General features: G+C 34.7%; 5 protein-coding genes across 5 annotated transcripts; 2 read left to right on the forward strand and 3 right to left on the reverse strand.

Moving 5' to 3' along the window:
- Positions 1-1,136: 1,136 nt before the first annotated feature.
- On the reverse strand, positions 1,137-4,330 carry K444DRAFT_620565 (uncharacterized protein). The gene is made up of 8 exons (XM_024881734.1): positions 4,138-4,330; positions 3,808-4,077; positions 3,282-3,755; positions 3,071-3,220; positions 2,323-2,899; positions 1,969-2,266; positions 1,541-1,905; positions 1,137-1,483 (listed from the first exon to the last, which is right to left on the reverse strand). Exons 1-8 carry the CDS (start codon positions 4,264-4,266, stop codon positions 1,329-1,331), a joined length of 2,418 nt encoding a protein of 805 aa, XP_024728357.1. The 5' UTR covers positions 4,267-4,330; the 3' UTR covers positions 1,137-1,328.
- Positions 4,331-4,586: 256 nt separating this feature from the next.
- K444DRAFT_669257 (uncharacterized protein) lies at positions 4,587-5,613 on the forward strand (the record flags this gene model as incomplete). The annotated part of the gene is made up of 3 exons (XM_024887500.1): positions 4,587-5,186; positions 5,247-5,512; positions 5,562-5,613. 3 exons carry the CDS (start codon positions 4,587-4,589, stop codon positions 5,611-5,613), a joined length of 918 nt encoding a protein of 305 aa, XP_024728358.1.
- A 170-nt stretch (positions 5,614-5,783) lies between these two features.
- K444DRAFT_620566 (putative thiosulfate sulfurtransferase TUM1) lies at positions 5,784-7,169 on the reverse strand. Its single transcript, XM_024881735.1, has 2 exons — positions 6,036-7,169; positions 5,784-5,986 (listed from the first exon to the last, which is right to left on the reverse strand). Exons 1-2 carry the CDS (start codon positions 6,914-6,916, stop codon positions 5,932-5,934), a joined length of 936 nt encoding a protein of 311 aa, XP_024728359.1. The 5' UTR covers positions 6,917-7,169; the 3' UTR covers positions 5,784-5,931.
- A 206-nt stretch (positions 7,170-7,375) lies between these two features.
- Positions 7,376-7,783, forward strand: K444DRAFT_493700 (RING/U-box; the record flags this gene model as incomplete). The annotated part of the gene is made up of 4 exons (XM_024873248.1): positions 7,376-7,517; positions 7,570-7,601; positions 7,650-7,713; positions 7,761-7,783. Coding segments are annotated over 4 exons (261 nt in total), but the record flags the coding sequence as incomplete, so codon positions are not given.
- Positions 7,784-8,552: 769 nt separating this feature from the next.
- On the reverse strand, positions 8,553-8,974 carry K444DRAFT_620568 (uncharacterized protein). Its single transcript, XM_024881736.1, has 2 exons — positions 8,640-8,974; positions 8,553-8,570 (listed from the first exon to the last, which is right to left on the reverse strand). Exon 1 carries the CDS (start codon positions 8,893-8,895, stop codon positions 8,731-8,733), a length of 165 nt encoding a protein of 54 aa, XP_024728361.1. The 5' UTR covers positions 8,896-8,974; the 3' UTR covers positions 8,553-8,570; positions 8,640-8,730.
- Positions 8,975-25,208: the final 16,234 nt, after the last annotated feature.

Consider the following 25,208-nt stretch of genomic DNA (forward strand, 5'->3'; position numbering starts at 1 on the left):
TAGCACGTCTCAGAATGTTTTCACTTCGCAGACACTGCGTTGCGTTTCGATCACATCTCGTAGCTATCTAGCTTAGAAGTTGAAAGAGATTTGTAGTCACGAAGGCTAATTTTTGAAAACAGGATGGACCAGTTGGCCTAGAGCTGAGACACAGGACTTCAGGAGAAAGAGCAAGAGGACTGAAGTTGTGGTGAACTTGGGTGACATCTCATGACGGGTCGAGTTGGATGTACAATCAGCCTGATTTATTGAGATTTCTGAAGCAGGCCATAACATCCGAGAAACCGCGGCGTTCCTATACAGAGATGAGCACCTTCGTAAACTACGACAAATCTAGACCTGGTTCTTTTTATCATTGTAGATTGGAGAATTAAATTTAGCGAGTTCTGTTCGACTTAATCTAATAAATGATTGTTGTTTTCGTCCTTTTCCATCCGCAAAACAATCTACATCTAACTCCCAGAGCATGAGAGAAAACAGATTATGTTTAGAAAACAGTTGATCATGATTTTCGTCTCGAAACACATCTGCCGGCGTCCTAATATCGGGTTTCAAGGATTTGGTCGCATTAGACTTCTCATCATGCGATGAACCTTAAGGGAGTGAGGAGTCAAATAGCAGCCCGAAACCCATACATGATGTTAAGGATAAAAATTGGAGGAAAGTCAGGCAAAGCGGAGGTTTTGGTGTGAGTAGTGCCGTGCCAGCGCTGGAGAAGGGTGCTCAGAGAGCAAGGAGGCCTTCACTCTTGGAACGCCACTGAAGACTTGGCCGGCACAACCAGCGGAGAAACGATCTGGAAGTTGCAACATAACCATCTGCCGGGAAAATTGCTTGATGAAGCTAAATGCCAACAATGCAGGTCGATTGTGAAAGTGGAGAGGTGAGAGATGGTACGAAGTGGCCTTCAAGCTCAAGCAGCATATCATGCCGATACTGCATCAGGTTATAAAACCACAAGACCAAGCACTCTCCACCATATTCGGAACCACCGCCTCCTTGCACCTTTCCTCGCCAAGTCACAAGCGAGAAGACGATCGCGGTCCTCAAGCCATCGTGCTGATTGTGGCCAGCGCTCAAGCGAAGCGTATCAGAGCTCACTAAATAAGAGGCATCACGGGGGCTGAAATCGTGGGGGAAATTAGATCCTGTTGCTACATTGTCTTACGCTTGCATTCCGGTCAGTTGGCATTGGAAGTATGGAATACATGCTTCAATCCGAAAAAGCATCTCCCTTCGATTTAAGTTTATATAGGAACAAACCCTGAAAACCCGCAAACATTCGGTCCAACCAACAAAGAAATAATCCTTTTCACCCTGAGACTTGGCTACAAAAGCAAACGTTTCTCAAACATCTCTCGACGTTTTTTTTCGAGCCTACGATCGACCTCGTCAACGTTCTTCCTAAAGTCGGCGGAGTCATTCCAAGCTTCCCGTCTCTGCTCTTCCACTTGTTTCCTAACATTTTCCTCCATTGCAAACTCTTAAAGCGAAGTCAGTAAATTCCAACCTAATCACAAAATAGTATAATATGACTTACGCGGCATAGTGCCAATCTTCTTCTTCTTTCCCAATATTCTTTTACCCTTCTCCAACGCTCCCTCAACACGATTCAAGAAATCAAAAGGCGCAAGATCACTCCCTTTCTTCTCCGTTTCCAGAACCCGAAAATCATTAAGATGCTCCGTAAAGACCTTATTTTCATACAACACCTGCTCTCCGATGACGACGTTTGAGGCACAGTTTTTGAGCACTTCAAAGGTGATGGAGATCCGCTTCCCGCTTGCGAACGTCCAGTGGGTGTGTATTTGCCCCACCATCTGCTTGTAGCTACCGTCCGCGAATTGTAGGTAGTTGCGAGCTTCAGCGCTTCGGTTTATGACGAAGTTCAGTTTTTGGGCGTAACTGTGGGACGTCGTTAGTGGACAAGGAGGCAAGAGCCAGCTGGAAAATAGGAGGGGCCCCTACTGGAAGTCTATCACATTTCGCTCAGCTCCAGTATCTGGGAGAGCAAGCACGTGCTCATGTGACCCCAAGGTACCCTCCATGCGACGAAATGTCTCCCCCAAGAGTCCAAACTTGAATGATCTAGGTGCGGAGAAAACACATTGGCTGAGGCGGTGTTGGTATTTTGACAACGTCTGTGTTTCAGCGAGGAACCTTCTTCCTAAGATCAGGTCGTAGATGCAAGTTCCGAGAACATGGCATGTTATGGTGGTTATGTTGCGTGAATCATCCCCAAATGCCCATTGAAATTGGACAGTTCCTGTCATAAATATTGGTGGGGCTCGAGGAACTGCAATAGGTTGAGGAAAGACTTACCCAGGGACACGATCTGCTTGGAACTCCCAAGTTGAAATTTGTGGGTGCTAGGTCGGATGTCGAGACCTAGACTTTGGGCAAATGTCAAAGACACAACGTTGTGTGTGGCTCCTGTATCGGCGATCCCTGCTGTTGAATGTCCGTTGGCGAAACCCCTGAGACCTCTCTTAGTCTTTTGAGAAGTCTCGACTGGTTGAATCAGCATTGTTGAAGCCCAGCGAGAGGACTTCAAATCTTCGCCTCTACGATTACGAGCCCTCTTCTGCCGCCGTTGCTTCCAGCTTGAACCCGCATTTGGAGATTTGTATAGAAACCAGATGGTTGAGACGAAGAATAGCATATCGCCAATCGAAATCGTGACCTGGGCCGTTGTATTGAACCAAACGACCTTCCAACTGTCACCAGCTCCGTAGTCGTCACAACCGTACTCCGCGTACATGGCACAGAGACATGTGACCTTCTTGGTCTGAGTGACACCCGTGTCCTGATTGGTCTGGATATCGAAATGAGGATCACGTGGTATAGCCATAGCGGCATTTGTGTTGCTGTGTGCGATGCGTTTGTGGAAGGTGTATGGCTGGCAGCTAGTTAGCACTGGAAGATTCAAAACGTTGAGGAAGTGGAGAGCTTCGAAGTGGTCTTATACCAGATGCATGAAAACAGTGGAGTCATTATGGCTCTTGAACAGTTCTTAATCTCCCAGCTCCCAAGGAATAGAACAATAAATAAGTATGGGGATAAGACTTACGTGGCTGTATGGGTAGGCGTATGCACCGTAAAGCCATATTCCCGGGAAGAGTGCCAGAGCACTTAAGGCAAGAGGGATGGCTACAAGGCCTGGGGGCGACCTGGCACCAGATGTCCCATTTTGAAGTATCTTGGTGTATGTTCTGAGCGCCTGCACGAGTCGTTAGAACATACTTAACGACAAAGTGGTGCTTGGATGCCGAGGGACTTGCCAGCTGCGCCGCATAGAACGTCGGAGGAATAGCTATCTTCCCCAATAAAATAATCACCTGACAAGCCCTGACCTTCGAGTGATTGACCTTTTGCTTCCCAAGCCCGTAAATTAGAACTGCTCTGGTGGCTAAATAGTTAAAGTACTTGATAGATCCAGCCCAAACTGCAAGCCAAATGTATTTGGTGCATTCGCCTAAAAAGATGCCTAAGCGCACCAATAAACAAACCGTAAGGCAGGAGGCTAAAATGACATAAAAAAGTACAAGTGGCCAATCCAAAAATAATATGTATGGCTCAAGAAACCGAGGGACATCTTGGTTAAGATCAAAGACAATGGCAGTGTAAATAAAGGCTATCCCTAACCATCGTAACCGTCGAGCTTTGGGACGATCAATTTTCTCCTCACCTTGAGCATTTAAACAATTTCGATGATGAACTTCATGCCGTATGAGCCCGTCTGGCGTACTTCGGTACTATGTTACGTGAGCCTTGTAAACACCAGAAGGTGAAATAATGACAGCATACGCTGATGTGCCCGCTGCTATGTGCTATTCTACCTAGCATCGAGATATTGGCGCGGAAAGATGGGAAGTCCGCAAATTTCTTCATGGCTTGAGAACTTGCAGAGTTGAAATCGGAGGCATTGTCCGGGCTCTCCAGCATGTTTTGATCATGCCAACTTCCACCGAATTCATCAATGGCTTTACTCTTCGCACGTTCGTATTCGATTATATCGGTGTGGCGAAAGGGATATTGATCCGGACGAGGGATAAAGATCCGACCACGAGTCAGAGTCTAATTTGAGGTGCCCATTAGCGCTCTCCATCTCTCAGAAGGCATCGACAGAACTCTTACCATGCAATCAAAGACAAAATGCACGTCTGGAAATTGCTGCGCTGGCTCGACATGAGTATCGATATACTCCTGGTAGGAGCAAAGATCAGGCAAGTGGACGATCCACTCTCCATCGGACTCCTGAGACATCTTGTCCCAGGAGTTTGGGGACTCTTGCGATATTGTCCTTCTCTGAACCACAATTCAAAGTTTTATTCAGCAAAAGAAGATTGAAAAGGGTAACGAAAGATAGAACCTTAGTTCGCACATTTGAGATCGGTCGTACTATACAAAGCGGGCGTGGGCGGTTATGCAGGGCCAGCACATCAGGTGGACTCAGCCACTACCAAGGCTTTTCTCCAGGCATACCCTCAGATTTTCTTTTTCGAGCTTCGCCGAACCGCATCTCAATTCTGTGAATATTCCGCTGTCTTGATGGAGGCTCAAGGACGAACTAATCACGGATCTCAATGTCTACGAAGCTAGCGACTGCGGGTAGGCTAAAAGGGTACCCAACGTTCTCAGCATTCATTGCAAGAGATCAGGACGCAGCAATCTATCGCAAATATGAAAGTCTGAGTGCGCGGAATCTTTTGTACATGTCGAGTGAGATTCATGAGCTCGAGGGCCAGTTGAAGGCTCTGGATGAGGAAGATTTCAAAAGCTCTTGTTTTGTAGCAGAAGGGGCGGCGAGGAAATGGGAGCATTATAGTACTGGCAAAGAATTGGGAGTCCAAGCCCATCGCGACTTGCAGGCGAAGATCAAAGTGAAGCTGAAGGAATATCGTATGTGCAGTGCGAATGAGGGCGCCGGAGACGGTATGAGAAGTTCCACCGACGGCGGGGTAGATGAAGCACTTTTGCTAGAGAGCCAAGTACTGGCCCTCAAAAAACCAACTCAAAGGACGCTGAGAAATGTCAAACGTTGGTTTAGCAGTGGAGGCCAGACAGTGCTCCTAGGAAGAGACACGCATCTGTTTGATAATAAGAATGATATGGTTGCACTTGCACCTCTTGATGATGACCGACTAAGTAGACTACTGAGGGCAGTCTTTGGGTGGTGCTTCGAGGTAAGTGGTTCTTGAGCTCACACTTTTAAGTCCATGACAATCTAATCTTACCGCTTTCAGGATAGAGATTCTCGAACTCGCCGGTTGGAGCAAGGGGATGAACTCTACTACTTTCCGGAACGGAAGATCCAACGAGTTGGTCTTGTCGTATCGATCTTGTTGAGCGCTATACTTCTGATAGGAGCAATATCTTGCCTGTACATGGCTACCAACAGGAGCAAGAACCTCATTCTGGGCATGATCGTGTTGTTCACTTGCCTCTTTGCGTATGTTGTTGGACTTTTGACGAATGCTAGAAGAGCCGAAGTGTTTGGGTCGACTGCTGCGTAAGTATCTTTTCTTGAAGGTAATCCATATGTACTGATGCATGTATAGATATGCGGCAGTCCTTGTTGTTTTCGTCAGCAACCCCCCTGGGATTGGATGAGAGATATGCGGAGGTATTTGCATTGAAACTTAGCAGATTGAATTTCAAAATTCAATGGTCGGTGGCGGGGTGGGATTCAAGCACTAGCCATAGCACCTTGAAAAAGAAAATGCAGTCGGAGTGGCCGCAGCAGCATCAGGAGTAATACGTAAGGGAAGAAGAATTATGCGGCAAGAGACAGAAATTCTGATGATTTGGGAAACCATATGTGCATTGAATCGTGTGCAGATACCATCATATACAGGTATTGAGGAAAAGAGAGCTAGGGTATCCGTCACATGCAGAACGCTGAAATGCATCGAATCATTTCCACCATCATTATACCTCTTTGACAATCAGGTTGTCCGAAGGCTTAACTCGCTGTGCCCATTCCCTAAATTATGTCAGTAATATTGAGCCACAAAGAAAGAGGAGAAACGTACGTCCAACTGCCATCATATAATCTCCGCTTAGTCTCATCACCATAAACAGCCTCCGTCAACGCAGCATCGATAACCGCAGCCGTAACACCCGTCCCACAGCTGTTGATGATCGGCCTCTCGGGATCAATGCCCTTGGTCTCGAAAACCTTCCTTAGCTGGTAACCTGGCAAAATAGTCTTCTTGACCGGATCCAACAGATCAGAAACCGGCACCGATATACTTCCCGGCATATGCCCACTGCTCAAACCTTCTCGAGGCTCCGGATCCTTCCCCGCCCACCTTCCCTTCGACCTCGCATCCAGAATCTGCACTCCCTCCGCACCCTCCTTATTGTGATCCTTCGCCACCTCTCTTACCTCCTCGAAATCAATAATCTTGCTAGCATCAAACTGAGGAATCGGGTAGACGCAGGTATTCACATCCCAGAACTCTCCACTCTCCGTAGGAAACCCCTCCTCCACCCACAGCTTAAAGTTGTTCAGCACATGTACAGAATCATGTCCAAACGCCTTCAATGTCCATCCTACCCTCGGCGCGCTGAAGATCCCAAGCTCCAATGAGTCATAAACCACCACCGTATCATCCCTCTTGATCCCTAACGCAGACATAGCTTTTGCGAAGTCGGAAGCGGAGGGAAGCATGTGCGGGTACGGCGAGCGCTTGTCACACACCTTATCGAGGTCGAAGAAGCGGGCATTCGGGATGCGTTTCTCGCGGAAGGTCTGCAGGCCATTGCGGCCGTCGTTGGGGAGGAACCAGCTTGCGCAGAGGGGAACGGTCTTCGGAGCTGTCGAGATCTTGCTTGGTGAGTTCTTTTTCAGCGCTTCTGATAGCTCAGCAGGCGTGACCAGGTACGAGGAGAAGGAGCGGGAGGATGCCATTCTGAAGAGAGGTGATTGGCATTGAAATTGAGGTCGGAAGGGCGAGGAAAGGTGGAAGCGGGCTCCTCGGAGGAGCACGAGGGACCCCATGGCGTGCTGCCGTTTGTTTGCGGCCGTTATCGGGAGGGCATGAGAGTGGGATGATGATCGGGACAATGCTTTGAGAATATATGAAGCTGGAGAGAGGAACGAGGAATTGGAATAGACAAAGGAGAGGCGATCTGCAAAAGAGGGGTTGGTGAGCGGCAGGTGGGAAAGACTGGTGTGGCTTGCTGCTCGCCCAGATAAGAAGCTCAGCACGTGAAAATCGGTTGATCGCGACGACGACGCGTTGTAAACATCGACAACCAGGTCCAACCTTGAACTCGACTCCTTTTTGCGCCGCAGATTGTAAACAAGCAATTTGCTCTACGAAGAGTCTTCCGAGAAAGCAAATTTGATGTTTATGCAACTCCAAAGATGAAGGTCAAGATCAAGAAGTGGAATGCGGTAGCAACATGGCGATGGGACATACCCGACGACGACGTCTGCGGAATCTGTCAAGTACACTTCGACGGCACCTGTCCAACTTGTAAATATCCAGGAGATGATTGCAGTCTGCGTATGTCCCTCCCTTCCCACCTTCCCCTTCCACCACTAAGCAATTCGAGCAGTCTCCGGCAAATGCGGACATAACTTCCATATGGTTAGGGAGCTCGAGATATGATGGCTGCACAAAGCTGATGAGATATAGCATTGCATTGTAGAGTGGATTAAGCAGGATTCTTCGAAGGGGCAATGTCCGATGTGTCGGCAGAGTAGGTTGACCTGGTCCATGGGGCGAATATATGCTGATGGCAAGCAGAATTCGAATGGACGGATAACCCTGCAATGGGAGCCCCTCTGCGAGCTGAATAATGATCGAAGTTGATTCTGCACTGGGCTGGAGTTGATACCTTGCTTGGGGGCTTGGACGGAAAAGAAATACTGGGTTCATGATACCACGATGTGGGAGCGAGCATGTTTGGAGTAAGCGGCTACTGGAGTACTGGGAGAATGCATATGATACCCTTCAACCCTGAATGTTGCAGTTTGCGCTGGGCCCTTGCGAGGAGAGGGAGACACATTGTTCTGGAGTTGCAGCAGAAGTATGACTACCTCTCCAACACCCCTTCGCCCATCCTATTTCATAAAGTTCGCATCGCTCCATACTGTCTCTTCAGTGTGAGGTTCTTTGGGGCGGATCAGAGCGCCACAGGACGGTGATGTGTTTCTTCTGATTCAGAGCCGATGCCCAAATAATCCTTTGTAATGCGAAGTGTATGGGAAAGAAGGGAATATTCACATCTTTGGGATTTCTACACGGTATCTTCCACGGTTGACATTCAAGTGGACTCGGCTCCGATCATACCAAATCCCAGTGACATTCACGGAGATGGTGTCTCGTTATCAACACTTGAAGCGTGAAGGCACAAGATACTAGAGAGCCCCTCAGCTCAAAGCTCCTCAGGTAGTGTATCAAACGTTCACGGCACGCAGAAACAGAGCATGAAGAACCATCTTTATCAGTATTAACAAGCTATCACCATCCAGAACATCCAACAGAGAACCCAAACTCGAAATGGATCAACTCAACCGAATCATGAATAGGGAAAAGAAATGGACATGTTGCAAAGTAAGCTCGAGGTCTCGTATATCCCTCATCCACATCGTATGAGATAAATCGTTAAAACCATACATGCAGTGCTTAGAGACGAACAAGCTCAATGAGCAATACTGCACTCATTGCCAAGGCACAAGTTTTCGACATCAAGCATGTAAAGCATGCGATGAGATTACCGAGAAGGAGTTGAAAGAGGAGACAGTGGTGCTGCTTCAGCTGTTGGATGAAGAGGAGCGGAGGGAGATGGGTCGTGAGGGTTGATGTGTAGCAGAACCCATGGGAGCGACGCCTTGGTAGATTGGGATTTGGGAAGGTGGAGGTGTGAATCGTGGCTCATGGTTTCTATATGAGCACTTCCGTAAGGAACCGATGCACGCGTGCAGACGTAAAAACCAATTCTATTTCCTGTTCTCCGGTCAAATCCACTTTCCATGAGAGTAAGAGAAGATCTGCGAGATTTTATTTCACATTTGGGGTACGAGCTGGAGGGACATAGAGAGATGACGGAAGAAGTCAGGTAAATTGGTGGGAATGGCTTTCATGATCTGCTGACATGTGGATTCACAGGGGATATGTGAGATATTCAGTCTTTTGTAAATCAACGAGTTCGCATTTCCGTTCTAAATGCCCACTGCCTTGACCCCAATCTCCAAGATTGTTGGAGATGTCTGACTGGACCTTCATCCCAGTTACCTATACCAGGTGGATGGAGGTCCGTGCTCCATGTGGCAAGCAAGACACCTCAGTTGCGAGCAAGTACTACGTGCAACTTCTCCTGGTCTCGCATAGTGGGCACTGGGTACACGGACCTCTGACAGAGAAGTTCACAGATCTTTCAGATTGTGACAATTGTCCAACCCGCGGCATCGGTCCAAGTTGTAGTCGAGATCGGTGTTGCAGTTGGTGAGACGAAGTGATAGTTGGTATGAGCACTTTGACGGTGATAACCACGTCGGCAGCCGTACTGTTAAGAAGTCGGTGGGTCCTGGACCAGTTCAGTAGCCTGGGCAGTTTGAGAAGGCGCAAGAAGCATAGTGACCCTCTCCCGGCGAGTTTTGAGCTTCATGTGGGCAGAGGGAATTTGGGAAAGTGAAGCGTTGAGGGCCCATAGTTGAGTGGGTGTGTTTGGAGTGGACCTTTGTCAGTTGTCAAATCACATCATTCCCCCCTGCTAGACTAGGGGCACCAGACCTTATATAAAGACCTTTAGAGTCCGCTCTTGGAACTGCAATCGAGTCCTTCTTTCCTAACCAACAACTGTAGTATTGTCGGAGCTTGTGTTTTCTTCTGATTTGAGAGGAGTTTGGAACTTTGTGTTGTGTAAATGAAAGGATAGAACGCAGGCTAAAGGAGCTTCGGGGGCTTTTACGCGTGAATTGTGCCTAAACTGAATCACAATAACTGTCTCATGTTTATGTTTCCTTGATATAATAACGGACCACCAGGCGATGATGTTGTACAGATTGATCTGTATGTACGCCTCATGATATCATTGGGACCCATCACATACTGGATAGCAACTGAATACCGTCTCTCCAGAGGAGCGGCCAAACTAGCTTGGTTAAGTCAAGCAAAATGCCTCCAAATATTGAATACACAACTTGTAATCGTGAGAACTTGAGCCCAGGCTTTGAGAGGAGAATTCGTAGAACAATACATAGGAGTGATATGAAAATCATCGATTCTGTTTCCTATTCTAAACAGAATTTTCCTATGCCCAAAAACGAGGCTATCTCTCAGAAGCAAACAAGTCAACCGTTTCAAGTCCATCTCCGGCCTTCCTCGTTCATGTTAGGCGATCGTAAGATTGGTCCGTTAAGGCAAACCTCGCACCTTTCTGTCGTGAAGTGACTTCTTCTATTGTTTCCTGGGCGCACACAGTGTTTGCGGGCCTTGGTATTCAGGCGAGCCAGGCCAGCAGCAGGGGAAAGCACGCGGTCGAGAATTCGTACTTGAGTTGATATTCTTGAAGGGAACTTTGGTCTTACGATGAGTTGTTTTTTGCAATATTTTGAGAGGAGTTGGGTAATTTGTGTTGTACAAAAGGAATAGTAGAAGGCACGTAGGTGGGACTTTGTGAGGATTTTATGCTTCGAGCCTTCTCCCCAATGGGGTGTGATCCACAAATTGTCATGTCTTGCTGATACATGGAAAAAACCTCAACAGGCTCATTTCTCGTGAATAAATGCGTGCGAATGTCCTTTGATGTTACAAAGACTCAATAACCTTACAAATAACTCAATCCAATCTACCTCGACTCGCTTGAGCCACAGTCACCCAAAACACTTCCAAATATTGAAAGCACAACTTTACGTAATTATTAAAACGACTTACAACCAGGATTTAAGGACTGTACATCTAGGACCCTACCTGTTCTATCAAATTAGAAGAGGAGCTTCATATATTAAAATACTTTCAAGTGTTGTAACTGAATTAAGCGAAGCTGCCCCTGAAGTCGATGGAATACAATCATGGATCACCACAATAGCACAAAAGCTTATTCACGAATCGAATGTTATTGCCATACTGGTTATTTTAGAAGAGTTCTATCGGCTTCAAAGTATACGCTTCTAAATACAAGACATGCTTCTGCTAATTTCTTGGGGGATACATTGGGTGTAAGCATTCCAATCTCAGCAACGAGTGCTTGGTCAATATCTTGCGGTTCGAGAGATCGGTAAGCTGGTTGTTTGAGCACTGATTGACTCGATTGGCCCAATTCTGCACTACCATCAAAAGTCTTCCACTTCATCTGCAAAAAGAGACCTCTGTTGCATCCGACTCCACTATCGAGGAAGGAGGCCCGGGAGACCATGTGCCTCTGCAGCAGAGTCCAAGAACCACAACTTCAGCACTGTCCGTTGCCACACATCGTTGGACACGAACCCTTGACGTAGGTACCACAGTTTATCATCTTTCTCAGACTAGTCTGTCTGAGTCTTGTCTTTCTGATTCTCGTCGCTGTGACTTATGTTCGCAGGAAACAATAAAGCTACGGTTCGGTTTCCTTTCTGTTCCCCCCCTTTCTATCTTGAAGCGCTTTATAGGTTGCCGCTTCGACATTTTTCATTTCCGTGTTTCTTTCTCCTTCTCTGTCTCTATCTCGGATCGCTTCATGAACGGCCTCAGAATGTTTTCTCTCCATGCCTGATACAACATCACCATAAATCGAACCAGTGTGGGCAAAAACTACTCAAGCTACTCAAGCTACTCTAGAGTAGTCTTGAGTAGAGTAGAGTAGAGTTTGAGTAGCGTAATATGGTACTTGAGTAGAGTAGAGTACTACTCTAGAGTAACTCAAGAGTAGTCACGTGCAAGTTATGTAAATGTAATAAATCGATATTTATTTAATTATTAACAAATAAATAAGGTATATATTAAGCAGTACTATATAATTTAAGCTAGAGCTTATATAAGGCTACTTAAATACCACTTTTCTTCTATAAAAACCAGATTTCCCTCCTCGAAATCTTTCTTTTCCTGCTTTTTTTCTTCCTCTTTTACTTCTTCTAATACAGTATATATAGCAGGCCATATACAAGCTAGCTTCAATCTCTTGGATTGGAAAAAGAGAAGAGACCTGACTATCGAGTTAGATTAACGTTTATTACAGTAGACCTAAGTCGGCTATATATAGGAGTTAGGTAGAAAAGCCATATTCTAAAGAGGCTAAATGAAATCATAGACTACCCCAAATTATTATAGACTTATATATCGAAGCTCTAATCGGAATCGGGAGAACCGAAGAACTTCTGCAAATCAGACTTATCTATTCCCATTTCCTGTAACTAATTATAAACCTCCTGCTCTGTCTCTATAGTATCCTGGATACCTTTCCACTCTATATAAACCTTGATATCCGAGAGCAAGCCTTCTGGTTTTTTAAAGAGGAAGCTCTATAAGCCCTAAATACGGTCGAGCTTAGACTTAGTTACAAGCTTTATAAGTAGTATAAAGAGATTAAAAAGGTTTTCGAAGCTACGGAGAGGGATATTCCATTAAGTTATAATATAAAGGATATATAATATCTTGAGATCTATATAAATTATATTCTTTTGAGGATAGAAGCAGAGATTGAAGTTAACCGGTTCTCCGATACTCAGAATACCTGGGTAATATATCTTCAGGTTATTATATAGTTATAGTATAGTAGTTTTATTACCGAATTTATAGCAAGGCGCTTGGTATAGACTAGCTAGGGAATAGAGATAGAAATCTGGCTTATTAGTATTTATATTAATACTTATATCCAGCTATATATAAAATATCTCCTACTTAATATCTTATTAGTTAAATAGTATTAGTTATAATATAGTTATAGAAATCTTATATCTGGTCTTCCGGGTTAATCCGCTAATAGAAGTTCTTTGGATAGTTCTAGTAATTCTTCCTTTAAACTATTTATACTACTATTATCTTTTACTATTTATACTTATTTATTATTAAAGGTATAAAGAGAGATTAAAGATACTATTTTTCTTAAAAGCAGTCGGTAATAATAATTATAGAAGTAATTCGGAATATTAAGTATTTACTTTTATAGCTAATATAGTAAGCCAATTATATTAAATATAAAATAGGTATATATTAAAGTTTAATAGAAGATAATCTATATAATTGCAATTCTTAATAATTGAGTATTAGTATAATAAGATAACTAGAAGTATATTAGTATCTATTTTATATTAAATAAAGGGGAACCTATAAGAGAGGTTATAGAGTTATATAGTAGGTTCGAAATATCTGGAAACTATAGAGTCTTAAAACTATTGAATATTAGGTATATCCGAATTAATAATGGCTTCTTTATTTTCAGAATATATTATATTTAATCGAGTACTAAGGATTTACTAATTTCAAAGCCTTCTCTAAATATTAATCCTCAGATATTTACCGAGATACCTAATTCAGATATCTATTCTAGATATCTATTCCAGATACCTATTTCAGATACCTATTTCAGATATTTACCTTAGATATTTACTAAGATATCTAACTCAAATACTTACTCTAGATACTTGCCTTAGATACTTATTCTAGATATAATCCTTAATATAAATATATATCTTTCTACTCTTTTACCTTTATTAGAAACTAGATTGTTTCGATCTTATCTAGAGATTCCGAATCCTTATTACAAATATATATCCTTCTACTATTTAGCTCTATTATATCTGGTAGTCTTATATTCTGGCTATCTTTTATCTATTTTAAATCTAGTAAAAGAGATCTTAATATATCTAAAGAGAATTCTCTATCGGAATATAATATAATAACTAGTTTACTAATAACCTCGTCCCGTATTAGTATTATAATAACTGGTCTATTCTAGTCTACTATTTGCTTTCCCTCCGAGCTAATAATATCCTAGATAATAATATAGCTATTAGCCCTTAAGCTAGTATTAGTCTATAGTCTGGATAACCTCCTATAAATAGTAATTCTTTAGAGACTACTAATTAAAATAGTACTTTATTAAATAAGACAATTATAAAGGATAAATTATCTCTAATACCCTACTAACTATTATTATAGTATCTTCTAATCCTCTATAAATATAGTAATTAAGCCATCTTATAAGGCAAATAAAACTATATAATAATATTAATAATATCTTCTAATTATTTAATAAGTTTGCCTTTTATAATAGATATAAGACGAATCTGAATTATATTTCCGAGATAAGTAGTATAGGCAGAGCTTTCTATTAAGCAGTTCTTAATTATAGCTAATACTATAATTTCTTATTTCTAGAACTGGATTTCTTAGTAGTTAAAATAATATTTATCTTTATAATAGGAAAATATAGTCCGGATATTTAGTAATATTTTAAGAAGATCTACTAAGCTATATATATTTATCTTGGTTATATTAACTCTTATAAGCTAGAAGCTCTTATATTAGATATATAGTGATTAGAGGCTTATATAGAACGGGTATTAATTAGTTCTATATTTAATATCTGAGCTTTAAGAGTTAAGAGAGATTTAGTAGAACGGATAGGGGAAAAACAGATTTATATATATATTATTTTAAAAATAGAAGACTTCCGAGATTTCTTTAGGTAATAATTTATAGTTAATATATTGAAAAAACCATTGTAATTCTTTTAGATAGGCTTTAAGTAGTTCCTTTATAAGCTACTAGTACTTTTATATAGGCGAGTTCCTTATTAGAATTTTACTAATAAATTCTATATTAAGAATACCCTAAAATACTATAAAAATCTATTCCCGACCTAGTATACCCGAGTTTTAGGCTTGAGAAGAACTGGTAATAAATAATAACTAGGAATAAGAAGGCTAGAAATTCAAATTATTAACTAGGAAAGAAAGAAGTATTTCTTTCTTGGATCGGGAATACCGAAATCGGAATTATAAAGATAATATTTGAGAATCTAGTAGAAGTATTTAAGGAGAAGAACTATTTAATATATTAGTATATATATTAAGATCCCAAATATAATATAAAAGTAAATAGGAAAAGGGAAGAGGCTATAAAAGATAATAAAAATATAATATAGAAAAAAAGATTAAAATACGAGTTATAGGGCTCTTATATAGTAGGGTATTTCTGGTATAAATAAGGTATTTTGGCTTGGGCTATCTATTATATCTACTAGTAATACTCTTATATCTGATTCAATCTTATATAAACTATAAAAGCCCAAAATATATCCTTCTCTTCTATTGAAACTATATCCTTATATAGTAAATTCGGTAATAACCAGATCTCTAGTATAGAACTCAACTGGTATTAATAGTAGGCCAATAAGTTCTTCCGTATATAGAGAGCCTTTATAAAGGAAAGGGAAGCCGTCTGTTCTAATATTCTAGTCCGGTCTTATATTAATTTAGATAAGAGTTTTTATATCTTATTTAAGGGATATAGAATTCTTTATATTCTTAGTTATTAGTCCAGTTTTATAGAGCCAATATATTGCCTCAACCTCTCTATCTATAAGATAAAGCCTATATCTATAATATATCTTTAATTTGAGGTTATTCTCGAAATAATTCGTCTCTTTAAAAGAGAAGAAACTTGAGGTATTAAGATATCCTTGAATTAAGATCTTGGTATCCTGCTTAACTTCTTGTTCTTTAGGGCTAATATAATATTCTATAAGCTTGGGTTAACTTTTATTAATAAATCGGAAACTATTATAGTCGAGATCTACTATCTATAATAAATAATACTCGAAATAGTAGATATTAATAGAGGGTTCTAAAGTTATAGGGGGATCGCCCTTAGTTCTTAAGGTTATATTATCTTCTATAACAGGATTTTCGTTATTTATAGGAATGAATAGAGTATTTTCTACTACTATATTAGAGATAATAGTCGGATCTGGCTCTAAGGCCCTATTAAATATATTAGGAAAATTATTATAGACTTTTGTTTTCTTTATTAAAAAGTTATAATTAGGGTTATCCGAATTAGAACATTTTATTAGGCCCAATTTCGCAGTAATTACCGCTTTTATAGGCTATATTATTAGCTAATAAAAAGAGTTAGAAAATAGATTTATTATCTGCTATATAAACTCTACTAGTATTATATACTTACTATCCCTTTATTAGTCTCTTAGTTAATATTATAATATAATTAAGAATATTTGGAGAAATATAAAAGGGGTATATGAAAATAGAAAAGTAGATAGAAAGAGAACTAGCTATAAAAGTAGTTAGAGGAATAGGATTAAAAGACTTTAAATATATTTTAAATTATAACTTTTCTATATTACATTTAAGTAATAGAAATAGATTATAAAGTATTAAAACGGATTGGCTTATATTTAGAAATAAGAATAAATAGATATATAAAGAATTAGAAACTTGTAATATAGAAGATATTATAGATTCTCCTGAAAAAGGGCTTATTTAGAGATATTAATAACTTTTGAATACTCTCTTATTTATTCTAATATAGTTATTATAAATATTATAGTATATTTGGCCTCTATTACTATCTTTTTATATATTATACTCTTTCTTCTTTCTCGGAATATTTCGAAATCTATATTAAAGATATTTTCTAGTAAAAGAGTTCGTTTTAGTAAGTAAACTATTATATAATAACTTATATTCGGTATACCGGCTATACTAGTAAATAAAAACTTCTAACTAGTTTAGAGAAGTATAGTATATAAGAATAGAGAAAGTATTAAAATATAGTATTATTAATTTTATAATTTATATAAATATCCTTAAAGAAACCAGTAAAAATAATATATTTAGTAAAAGAATTACTAGAGTAGAAAGAATATAAATAATATCTATATAGTTATAGAGGTAATAAGTCCTATTAATCTACTAAGGAGGCTTTATAGTTCGAATTAATCTGGGAGATTATTAGAGGTATTAGGTAGGATATAATTTACCTAGCTTAAAGAATTGAGTTTCGAGTCTGGAATAGGTTAGTAATTTAATATACTATAAATAATACCTAGTCCAGTAATAAAAAGAGAGCTTGAAAAGTAACCTTATATAAGTCTTTTTTAGGAATAGATTATTAAGAACCTTAGAAGTATAAATCTCGAGTCTATTATAAATATTAGCCTATAGGGTAAGAGCTTTCGGGAAATACCGAAGTAAATAAAGGATTTGCTTTCTTATAAATATTTCTATTATATAATTAAGGTATTATAGTTAATAGTAAGGCTAAAGAGAAGAGCTCGGGTTCTAATTATAAGAATTATAATTAATTATAAAATGTTTTATTATATAATCTAATAAAGTATAGTTTAGTAGCCGGTAGCTAGTAGTTAATCCGGTAGTCGGTAGTCGGTTTGGTATTTGAGCCTCCTTATATATTAAGCCTCTTTATATATTAAGCCTTATTATATATTAGGCCTACTAGTATAATTTCCGGGATTTAGATCCTATTTATTTCTATTTTTAAATAGTTCTATATTAATATAAATCCTTTCGAGTTTGTATTCTATATCCTTTATAAGCTCGATATTATCTAGCTCTATATTGGAATTATAGATGGATTTATAGCTTTTTTTCAAGGCTTATAATATCTTACCTATATTATAACCTTAGGGTTAATATATAGATTATTCTCGTTTATTAATTGTTTTTAGATCTAAATATCTCGGGAGTTATTATAAGCTATAGTATTTGAAAATAAAAGCTTAGATTCTGAGATTTATAGTTAAGTTACTAAATAGTATCTGGTATTTAATATCTGAATATCTAATATTTGGCAGATTAAGTATCTGGATATCTGGTACCTAGTATAATATCTGGTATTTAGTAAGTTAGGTATCTGGTATCTAAGTATTTAAGTATCTAGTATCTAGTATCTGGTATCTGGTATAGTATCTGGTATTTAGTAAGTTGGGTATCTGGTATCTGAGTATCTGGTATCTAAATACCTGGTATCTAAATACCTGGTATCTAAATACCTGGTATCTAAATACCTGATATTTAAGTAACTAATATCTAAGTATCTGGTATTTAAATAACTAGTATCTGGTATCTAAGTATCTAATATCTGATATCTAATATAGTATTTAGTATTTAGTAAATTGGATATCTAATATCTAAATAACTAATATCTAAATATCTGGTATTTAAGTAACTAGTATCTGAGTATTTAAGTATCTGGTATCTAAATATCTTATATTAGGTAATATAATACGGCAAATCATACTTTATTAAAATTACTTTATTTTAATAGTTTTAATATTTTAGTTATATAGTAAAGGCTAGGGCCTCTTATATATAACTTATAAGAATTATATAAGAAAGCTAGTTTTTCTAAAGTTCTAGAAAATAATTCCTCTTTAATATTTAATTAATTGAGCTTTTATATACTATATACTATTTATATTTTACTATTTATACTTTTAATCTTATTATTTTACTATTAAGTTATATTTTGTATTCTAATATACTTTATATAGGTTTTTGTTTTATTATAGTTTCCCTTCTATAATAAGTATATAAAATTAGTAAATAGCAGAAAACGGACTGGGCTACTTTTAGTAAGTTCTTTAGGGCTATAATAAAATAGTTAGGGGTAGTTTAAAAAGGCTTTAGTATTACTAACTAAACTAGGTAAAAGAGTAATTTTCCTTTATATATAGATATTCTATAAACTATAGTACCTTAAAATATAGAATTTTATAATATTATTAATATTTAATTAGTTAGTATTATATAACTATATTATAATTCTAGTACCTATAAAGGCTTATATTATAGCTTATTAATAAAAATCGGCCAATTATAAGAATATAGAATTTTATAGTATTATTATTCTTATTTAAGATAATACTTTAGTAAATAGTTTAGTAAGATTCTAAGAATTTCTATATTACTATTAAAATATAAAAGAAATAAGAATACTATTAATTTCTGGAAAAGAGCCTTTCTAGATTAATTTATATAATCTATAATCTTTTTAGATAAGCTATAAAAATAAATATAGATTTAGAAAGATTTCTGGCCCTAAATATATATATCTTCTAAATTCAAACTTTAGCTATTTCCCTATCTTACTTCTCTTTCTCTAAATACTCTTATTATTTTAGCTGTTTTCTCTTAATCTCTTTTTTCTTATTCTTCCCGTTAGTAATATTAAATAAGAAATCGGTAATTTCTTAATATATTTAGAAAGTATAATATATCTTTTTTTTAATTCTATTATTAAAAGCTATAAGACTTTTAATATATACTATATAAGTCTGGCTATTCTAATAGCCTTTACTAATAGTCTAATCCTACTAGTCCGGAGTCTATAATAGATTAAATATATAAATATTATTTGCTTTTTAGATATTATATTCTATAGAGAGGAGTTTTATATTAGAAATAAGAATAAGGATATTATAAGCCTCCTTATTCTTATATAAATTGTTTTTATTAGTTTTCTTATTAAAAGACCTAACTAATATATTTCTTTCCTTATTAGGAATCCCTAAATAAAGAATAACTACTAGTATATTTTTATATTTATAAAAGAACTATTATAGTAAATAATAAATCAGATAATAACTAGCCTTTTATCTAATTTAAGAATAAGAAATAGATATTTACTAGGTAAAGAAAAACTATTATAGATAGGCTATTATATTTAATAATTATCTTTTATAATTTTGAATTTATTATTAAATATTATTTTATTTTATTTAGAAATTTATTAAGTTCCTGGAATTTTTAACTACTTTTTATAAACTAAAAGAAGTACTTGCTATATTATATTAAGTTAATATATTCCTTATTTATTATTATATAAAGTAATAGATTCTGGATAGTACTAGTAAGAAAGTTAATCTCTTTACTAGTTTCTTTAGTAAATTAGAGTATTTATATAAATACTAGAAATAATATATAGAAACGGATTTAAATAAAGATAGTATTATTTCTTAGATTAGAATTATTATAAATAAATTGAGGTTACTTTTTACTATTATTAATCTACTAATCTATTCTTGACTTCTATATAGTATCTACTCTTTCCTTTACCTTAGCTACTAGTATTTGGATATAAAAAAGATACTTTTTATTTATATTAACTATTATAAATTTTATTACTAGTTTTAATAGATTAATTATTGGCTTTCTAAACTATAAGTTAATTACTCTTTAAAAGAATATAATTAGAAATAAGGCTATATTTAGATCTTTAGAATAAGCTTATTACTTTTGCTTTTTCAAGTTCAATTTCTTTTTAGTTAATTATCTATTTATTATCCGAATATTTTCTCTAAAAAGTTCTTTTTCTTTAAATAAGTTAGTATACTGCTTTATAAGAAATTCGATATTTATTATATAGCTAGGATATCTCTCATTTATTAGTATTAACTATTTAGGATCTTGGAATAACTTAATTAGATATATAAAATCTTTAATAGTTTTAATAATCGGAATTCTAGAAAAACTAATTATATTTAAATATATTCTATATTCGGATTATAGGTTTATCTATTTGAAAAACCACTTATAATATAATAATTCGGGATTTCGGGACTTATAGAACTTGTTTCAGATAATAACAGACTAGAAGAAATAATTATTAATATAAGATCTATAGATCGGGAATTCTTTAATTTTTAAATAGATAGAAATATTAGAAGCTATAAGAATAATAAAACGAATATAGTAGTTCTTATTTCTATTATAGAAAAATTACTTTTTTATATTCTCGTTTCCCGAAGTTTGGGTTATAAAGAAATACTTTAAGTATTTATAATACTTAATAAATAGTTATATCTAGAATACTTCCGGTTATAAGAAACTAGAATCAAATATTACTTTATACTTGTTTTTCTATTAAGGAATAAGTTTTGGAGAAATAATAATAAAGACTAAACCAATATTAATTATATTAAATAATAGAACCAAAAGAGATCTTTTAATATATAGGTATTAGATATCTTATATTTCCTAAAAGAGATACCGGATATCCTTAAGTTAAGGGTTCTTTTTAGTTCTAATATTAAGATATCTATTATATATCTCTAGAATTACTAATATATTATATAATTTTAGTATATTTTAGCCTATAGTAATAATTATATTTTAAATCCAGTAGTATAGTATAGCTTTATATATCTTATTCAGACTAATTCTATTAGTTAGAATACCTCTATAGATACCTATAGTCTTTATCTTAAATATATATTATATAATATAAGCCTAGTATAGTTATATTTATCTCTTTAATTTAAGGTATTTAATAAACTAGTCTTTATTATAATATATATATTTCGAGTTATAGCTATAAAAGAACTCATATATTTCTAACTAGCTTTTATTAGTAAAATATATTATAGAAGAAATATTATTAATATTATTAAAGCTATAAATACTATAATATTAGTAAACTATACTATTAACTAAGAAATCTATTTATAGAAATATTAGTAGAAAGATTTATAAGTTACTATTATTAAAAGTAAATATTTCGCCTATAAGGTCGGGATCTACCTCCTTATTATTAGATCTAAAAAGAGGTAGTAAAGAACTATATTAAGGTAAAGAATTATATTAAGATAAAGAATTATATTAAGGTAAAGAAATATATATATTATTATTATTCCGAACTAATATAGTTAGAGAAAATAGGTAAACTAATACTCTACTAATAGAATTACTAGATAGATTACCGGAAATAAATAAATTCAGTATATTAAAGTATGAGTTTATAGTAGGAAGAATTATATTAGTATTTAGCTTTAGATTAAAGATATAGAAATCTATAATAAAAGAAGTTAGTAAAACCGAAATAGAAAATAAGCTTGAGTTTTATAAAACCGAAATATAATTATAAAAGCTAAAAATATTATAGATAATAATAAACTTTGGGTTTTATAGAAGCTAATAGTATTTATAGATATAGCTAAGCTAAAGATTATTACCTGAAAAAGTAATATTAAACTCGGAATATAATATACTATAGAATAATTTAAAGTTAAAATAATAAGTTTAAATATCTTCTATATTTCGATTTTAGAAGTTTTAAGATAAGAAAGCCCCTATATAATAGTTATAAGAACTCTATAGTATATTAATAAAAATCTGAGTTCTACTATCTCTAAAATAAATCCATAGTATAACCTGAGAAAAAATAGTTAAAAAAGTAAGAGACTAGTTAATAGAGGAAGCTATAGTTTTAGAAGTAGTAAATATTTTAGGTTAGGAGATTTTACTTAAATTAGAAGGTAAATAGATATAGAAACTTGGCTTAATAAGAAATAGTAGTAATTATAAATAAAATATTAGTATTACTATAATCTAATAAGGCTAGAAATAGGTATAATATACTTAAGCTTTCCTAAATAGTAGAAATAAGCCTGGAATTTTTACTAGTATCTTAGCTAGAAATAATTCAAGTATATAAAGATCTATAGAAAGAGGTATTAGTACCTAAGTAAATAGATAAATTAGATAAGGGAAATATACTAGTACTAGTAATATAATAATAGAGATAAGATTGGAATTACTATATTTATAGAGAGGTTAGCTAAACGAATATACTAAAAAGAGAAAATAACTCTATTATATAACTATATAATAAATAAATTCAATTCCGGTAATAGAGCCCTAAAGAAAGAAATAAGATACTATTACTAAATTCACTTTTACTAAGTTTAAAATAAAAGAATATATAAGCTAATATATAGATATAATTAGATAAGAGTTAATCCAATTATTATAAATAAGGTAAGGTAATATATATATTAAATAGAGCTTTGAAAACCAAGACTAAATATATTTAGGAAATATAGTAATAGATATATACTTTCTATAAAGAGAAAATTTAGTAGGTATTCTAATTATAGTCTCGGCTTAAGGCTTAGTAATATTTGTATTCTATAGTATCTAGATAAAAATAACTAGATATCTAGCTAAAATATTTAAATAAAAGTACTATTATATCTATTCTAATAAAACTAATAGACTAAACCTGGCTATTATATATATAATCTAGTAGTAGTCTATAACTAGATCTTATAAACCGACCTTATTCCGCCTTATTTTATATATTCTATATATTAAATAATAGTAAAATAAGCCCAAGAATATATTTTTATTAGGAAATAAAACTAATTAGAAATAAGTTATACTAATATTATAAACAAAAATAGTAATAAAGGAAACTAGTAGAAGAGATAATAGTACCCTTAAATACTCTAAACCTTAGCCCTAATAAATACTAATAAAGATAAAGAATTAATCCAGATATTAATATAATAGAAATAAATAACTCTAATAATATAGTAGAATAGCTTAGTAAACTAGTAAAAGAAGAAGAAGATCTAACTATAGCTAGCTATTCCGAACCTCTTAAGCTAAATAGAACTATTATAATAATATAGTTTATAAATCCAAAGAACTATTAATAGAAAAGTAAAAAAAGGTTAAAAATATAATAGACGAGTTATAGATAAAGATTATAGATATGAAAATTAATAAATAAAGGGATATATTAGCTTTATATAATAAAATATATAATATTTATTTATTAATATTAGATTCGAAATAAATAGATAAGGCTATAATAGCTATCGAGTTTTATATATTTAGATAATAAACTTGAGATAAACTCAGACTATACCTATAGAATCTTCTATTAAATTATAATAAACTTATATTATAGATTAATAATTTCTTTTAAATCTATATATCTTGAAATATATTTTATTAGAAGAACTAGTTATATTAACTAAGAAGCAAATTACAGATTATAGAGAATAATCCGAATAGTAAAAGAAAAACAGCCTATAATATAGGAGTTACTTTTCTAAAGAATAAGAAAAGGCCTGAAAATCCCGAAGAATAAAAAGACCTAGTAAAGAAAATATATAGTAAAAGAATCGAATCCTAAATATAGTATATTCGGGCTTAAAAGCCTCTTTTATTTATATATTAAGATATTGAAATCTTATATAAATATATATCCGAATATATTATAGCTATAATAATAGCCTTAATTAAGTCTATATATCTATTTACTACTATTATATCCGTCTTATACCTGTCTTTTACTCTCCTATAATAGATACTTATCCGGAAAGATAGAGATTTTATAGATATTAGAAAAAGCTTTAAGATATAGGATCTAGCTAAAAAATCCTTAATTAAGAGCAATTTCTAACTTAGAAATATAATTGGCCTATAGTAGATTAAAATAATATATATTAGGAACTAATTAATATTTAAACTAGTAATCTATTTAAGGAATAGGAAATAAAAGAGATATATTAAATTAGGGTATTAAGAAAGGGAAATAAATACAGGTATTATTATTTAAATTAAATAAATACAAATATAAGTACTAGTAATAAGAAGAGAATAATAGATAGATATAGGATATAGAGTCGAAAGATATATATACTTATATAAAATATAGAAGAAGTAAGTAAAGGAAATATAAAGGTATTATAATAATATAAGTAGTATTTTAAAACTAAATAAGCTTCTATTAATTATTTAATCTCCCGAAATACTAGACTTCAGATACTAGACTCCAGATACCAGACTCTAGATACCAGATACCAAATGCCAGATACCAGATACCAGACTCCAGATGCCAGATACTAGGTATTAGATGCCAAATACCAGACTCTAGATACCAGGCCAGATGCCAGATACCAAATACCGGATTCTAGATACCAGACTCCAGATACTAGGCCAGATATTAGATATCAAATACCGGATTCCAGATACTAGATACTAGGTATCAGATACCAAATACCAGACTCCAGATACCAGACTCCAGATATTAGGCCAGATATTAGATACTAAATACCAGATACCAAATACCGGATTCCAGATACCAGATTCTAGATACTAGGCCAGATACCAGATACTAAATACCGGATTCCAGATACCAGATACTAGATATCAGATATTAAAAACTAGATATCGAAATACCGAATACTATCTAATTAGATAAATACTTAATTATTTAAATATAAACTGGAATAATATATAATATATTATCTCCAGATAATATAATACCGTTTATAAACCTATATAAGGTTTTTTTTTATAATTCCCTAGATTATAGTTTTAGGATATTCTAGTCTTATTATAAAAGTAATTTCATACTTGAAATAATTTCTAGACTTTACTAAGAGATTTTATATAAATAAAAGCCCTATTTTCCTATTTCATTTTATAAATATATAAT

Source organism: Hyaloscypha bicolor (genome assembly GCF_002865645.1).
Source record: "Hyaloscypha bicolor E unplaced genomic scaffold K444scaffold_182, whole genome shotgun sequence".
NCBI lineage: Eukaryota > Fungi > Ascomycota > Leotiomycetes > Helotiales > Hyaloscyphaceae > Hyaloscypha > Hyaloscypha bicolor.